This window comes from Chrysochloris asiatica, unplaced genomic scaffold (assembly GCF_000296735.1).
Source record: "Chrysochloris asiatica unplaced genomic scaffold, ChrAsi1.0 scaffold00008, whole genome shotgun sequence".
Classification (NCBI taxonomy): Eukaryota; Metazoa; Chordata; class Mammalia; order Afrosoricida; family Chrysochloridae; genus Chrysochloris; species Chrysochloris asiatica.
In genome coordinates, this window is record NW_006408526.1 from 35456942 (window position 1) to 35461733 (window position 4792).

The following is a 4792-nucleotide window of genomic DNA, read 5'->3' on the forward strand; positions in this document are numbered from 1 at the left end:
CACAGTTTGTTTATCCATTCTTCAGTTGATGGGCACTTTGGCTGTCTCCATCTTTTTGTTATTGTAAGTAGTGCAGCTATGAACATTCTTCTAATGCTTTTTGCTTTGTTGATTTTCCTCAGGGGTTCCCTGCACAGAGAATGACTACAAGCTGTGGTCACCCTCTGATGAGCGGGGGAATGAGTGCTTGCTAGGACATAAGACAGTTTTCAAACGGAGGACCCCCCATGCCACGTGTTTTAATGGAGAAGACTTTGACAGGCCGGTGGTCGTGTCCAACTGCTCATGCACCCGGGAGGATTATGAATGGTTAGTTCTTTCATGGTTTGTACTTTATTCATTGCCATTGTTGGGGAAATGGTCTAAGGCCTGGTCCCTTCCCCATTGGAGGGCATCAATATTGAGTATCTTGTCTGAACCACGAACTAAGTGAGGCACTTTTCATGGTTCTTATAGCCATGCAATGTGGTGTTGGGTGTTATGATCCAGGGAACCACAGTCACTTACTCAGGAATAGACAATGCTGTGGTTTATTTCTATGAAACGCACTGCCACTGAGTTGATTCTGACACCTAGCGACCCTATGGGACAGACTGAAAGTGCTCTCTGGGTTTTCAAGGCTGTCAATCTTTATTGCAGAAGCAGACTGCCACATCTTTCCCTATGGAGCAGTGGCTGCTGACTTTGCCCCAACTTTTCCACTGTGCCACCAAGACTCCTTTATTTCTGGGTTGTTGTGAAGTGCTGTGAAGTCGATTCCAACTCATGGTGACCCTGTGTAGCAGGGGTGGAGAATGAAATCATTTGGTCTGGCCCTGCCAAGACAACATTAGTTCTAGCCATCACATTAGGGGTGAGTTAATTAAATGTTAGACCAAATATAGCAGGCTGACCTTTAAGGTGATAATTTTGTATGGCCCGTGAATGATGTTGTAAATATTCAGATGGCCATTGGCAGAGAAAAGGTTCCCCACCCCTGTTGGGTTTACAAGGAGCAGCTGGTGGGTTTGAATGACCGACCCTGTGGTTCGCAGTCCAGTGCTTATCCTACAGCACCATACCAGAAGTCCTTACTTCTTTGAGAGTAGCCCCAAACAGGAACCCATTGAAAGTAATTCCTTTCCCTTAAGAGTCCTATTCTATGGGGGATTTATTTCTTTACCTAAAATGAGGATTATCAGTCTATATATTTTTGCCTCATTCATTAAGCAAAATGCTCAAGGTACTCTTAAGCATGCTGAAAGTAGAAGAGACAGCTGGTGCTCCAATAATTGTAAATAGGAGGTGGAAAGTGTTAAGTACCTGGGTACGGTTGAGATGATTACGAGCTAGAGAAGGATTGGGATTTGCTCTTGCTAAATTTGTGAGGACTGTTTGAAGTCTGCCTTAAGGAATATCTGGATATGTGGGCAGAGAGAGAGGCCTTCGAAGAAACTGCAGCAGTGGCAGAAAAGGGTGGAGGCAGGAAAGTGGCGGTTGGTGTTCTGGTTGTGGATTGCCTTATTATGTGTCTGAAGCAAGGGCAGTAAATGGAGCCTGAATTCAGCAGAAATTCAGCCTGAAGAGGTAGGGGAATGTTAGAGAGACTAAAAGCTATCCTAATGAGTGTGAACCTTACTGGGTCAGTAGTAGGAGGTCTTAGAAGTTTTTTGAAATGGGTTAATAATCAGAACAGGGCTTTCCTTTAGTAACACCCTGGCAGGTGCCCATGGACAGTCCCTGTTGTTGTTAAGTGCCGTTGAATCAGTTTCGACTCATAGCGACTACAAGAAGCAGTTGGTGGGTTTGAACTGCCAACCTTGTGGCTAGCAACCCAATGCTTATCCTCCAGCAATCCATTGGACAGTCCTTAGAATATATAATTCAGCATGAGACTGGCCTAGATTAGACAGGGACATCAGGAAGGTGCAAATATTGAACAGAGAAACACTCGTAACCACATTTTGCTTCATGAAAGTCAGAAACCACTGGTGTTTTCTATAATGGCAGGTACCAAATGTGTTGAATCAAGTTGTTGTTAAGTGCCATTGAGTCGAGATTCTGATCCGTAGTAGGGTTTCCAAGGAGCAGCTGGTGAGCTTGAACCACCAACCTTGCAGTTCAAACGACTTTGCAGTCTGATGCATTAGCCCACAGCACCACACCAGGATTCAATCAAGTACCGTATAGTAAATATTTAGACTTGGTGGGTTATGCAGTCTCAACTATGGTAGCATGAAAGCAGCCATAGTCGAATGAATGTGGCTGTGACCCAGTAAAACGTTATTGACAAGAACAGCCAAGCAAATTGGACTGTTTGTTTAAGGACAGCGCTTCCCAATAGTTAACATGCATTTGAATCACCGGTAGTTGTTTGTAAGCGCAGTAAAGCAGGTTCCAACCCTCTGTAGGGTTTCTGAGGCAGTAAATCTTTCTCCCATGGAGCAGCTGGTGGACTTGAACCACGGACTTTGTGGTTCACAGTCCAGTGCTTATCCTACAGAGCCTTCATATTCCCATGAAATACATGGAATTTGTTAAAATGCAAATGTGGACTCAGTAGTTCTATACACTTGCACTTTTAAGAAGCTTCCAACCCAAAACTCCAAATCTGCTTCTGTTGAGGTGATCCAGCCTCATAGCCGCCCACAAGACAGAATAGAATTGCTGCCCTGTAGGGTTTCCAGGACTCCCGGTGTGATACTATAAGATCAGCACTGGACTGTGAACCACAGGTTAGCAGTTCAAACCCACCAACTGCTCCTTGGAAACCTTATACAGGGTCGCTATGATTTGGAATCGACTTGACAGCACTTAACAACAACAACAACAACAACAACATCAATAGGGTTTCCAAGGTTGTAAAGCTTTATGAAAGCAGAGTGCCTCACCTTTCTTCTGCAGAGTGGATTTGAGCCACAGACCTTGTAGTTAGCAACCCACTGTGCCACAAGGGTTGCTAAGAAGCTCACAGGTGATGCTGATGCTGCTTTTCTGCAAATGGTCCCTTGAGGAGCAAGGCTTTAGATGATAGAGAAGGCATTTGTTCCCTTCGAAAATGGTTTGGTCCCAAGGTCACGACATAAATGATATACTGACGAAAACCACAGCACCGTTTGCTGTTCCTAGTGATGTCACTTCAGTGGCCCTTTGTCTGCTGGCCTCTCTCTGACGCTCCCACATTGTCATTCCAGTCTGAGAGCTTTTGTTTACCAGCTTCCCTGCACTGGGTTGGTCTGTAATCACTGAAAAGATTGTGGTGACCTCTCTGCCACGCCTTTCCATCCCCAGTAAGTGCTTCAAAATAAAAATCAAGCTAAATGAAAGATAAGAAAATCCAACAGATGTTTGGTGTTTTTCTTGATGACCACTGTTAGGCTGCTTTTTTAAAAAATAAAATAAAATACAAGAACAGACCTTTAAATCTTCCTCTGTGGTCCAAGTGCCCCACCTTGTTCTGACTTCCAGAAACCTACTGGGTACTTGTTCCTGGTGTGTGATGAGTCTTGAATATTGCAGAGCAGGAAAACCACCTGTCCTATCCTTCATGGTGTTGGGCTGCTGACCAGGGGAAAGTAGGAGGTGATGGCACTTTTAGAATGGTAAAGGACTGATGGATTTCAGGCATCCTGCTTCTGTTTCTCTGTGTGCAGTAGCTGCTCGATAGGGCCAGCCTCATTGGCTTGGCTCTTGGAAATGTTTGATGGGATTGGACAACAGCAACGAAAGAAGGAAGTGGTCCAAAGAGGGATAGAGGAGAGAAGAGGCAAACAAGAGGATGCATCATATCTATAGGTTTCTTTGACAATCCTTCAGACCACATTAGCACATATAACTGGTTGCTGTAGAGTTGATTCCGAGTCCTGGGAAACCCTATGTGTGTTAGAGTAGAGCTATGTTCCACTGTTTTCAGTGGCTGAATTTTTTAGAAGTAGACCACTGGCCTTTCTTCTGAGGTACCTCTCTAGTGGACTTAAACCTTCAACCTTTGGTTAGCAGCTGAATGTGTTAACTATATGCACCACCATACATTCCCTGATTCCAAGGGTAGTTTTTTCCATCTTTATAAGAAAATCCAACCAACCATGCCAAGAACTGTGGTTTCAAACACTTGCCTACAATCCTCAGGACACAATGTAATTCATATCATGAACGCCTACCTACACTATACACCTACACACAATTGAAGCACCATTTATTCGGAAATGTGATGTGTCTTGCCATTTTCTGTTCTTTGGTTTAGTGGTTGGAAAATCTGGTCTTGACCCTCCAAATTGCTCTCACAATCCACTAGGTGATGACCTATATTTGAAGACAACTGCTTAAGAATGGTACTTGGCTAGTGAAGGCAAATAAGTGATTAGCTAATGTCCTACTTATTCTCCCAGAAAGATTGAAAGCAAGCAGACATTCAATGAAAATGAACTGATTTAATGAATGAGACCTGTTGGATGCAGAAATAAAACTTCCTTTGACCTTATGATCGAGCAATTCCTCTACTTGGTATTTACCCACAAGAAATACGAGCCATAACACGAGTAGATATATGCACACCAATGTTCATAGCAGCACTATTTACAATAGCAAAAAGATGGAGACAGCCTAAGTGCCCATCAATTGAAGAATGGATAAACAAGCTGCGGTACATACACACAATGGAATACTATGCTACCTTGAACAATAACAAGAAAGCTACAAGCCACTGCAAAACATGGATGAACCTTGAGGACATTATGCTGAGTGAAATTTTTGTTGTTGTTAGATGCCATCAAGTCGGTATCGACTCATAGCAACCCTATGCGCACAGCAGAAC

The 4792-nt window shown here is 43.7% G+C and overlaps 1 protein-coding gene across 1 annotated transcript in view; it reads left to right on the forward strand.

Moving 5' to 3' along the window:
* Window positions 1-4792, forward strand: part of SORL1 (sortilin-related receptor, L(DLR class) A repeats containing) — a 236220-nt gene that overhangs the window by 122306 nt on the left and 109122 nt on the right. The window contains exon 14 of the mRNA XM_006833925.1: window positions 123-309. Coding sequence (XP_006833988.1) covers window positions 123-309 — 187 coding nt within the window. The remainder of the gene's footprint in view (window positions 1-122; window positions 310-4792) is intronic.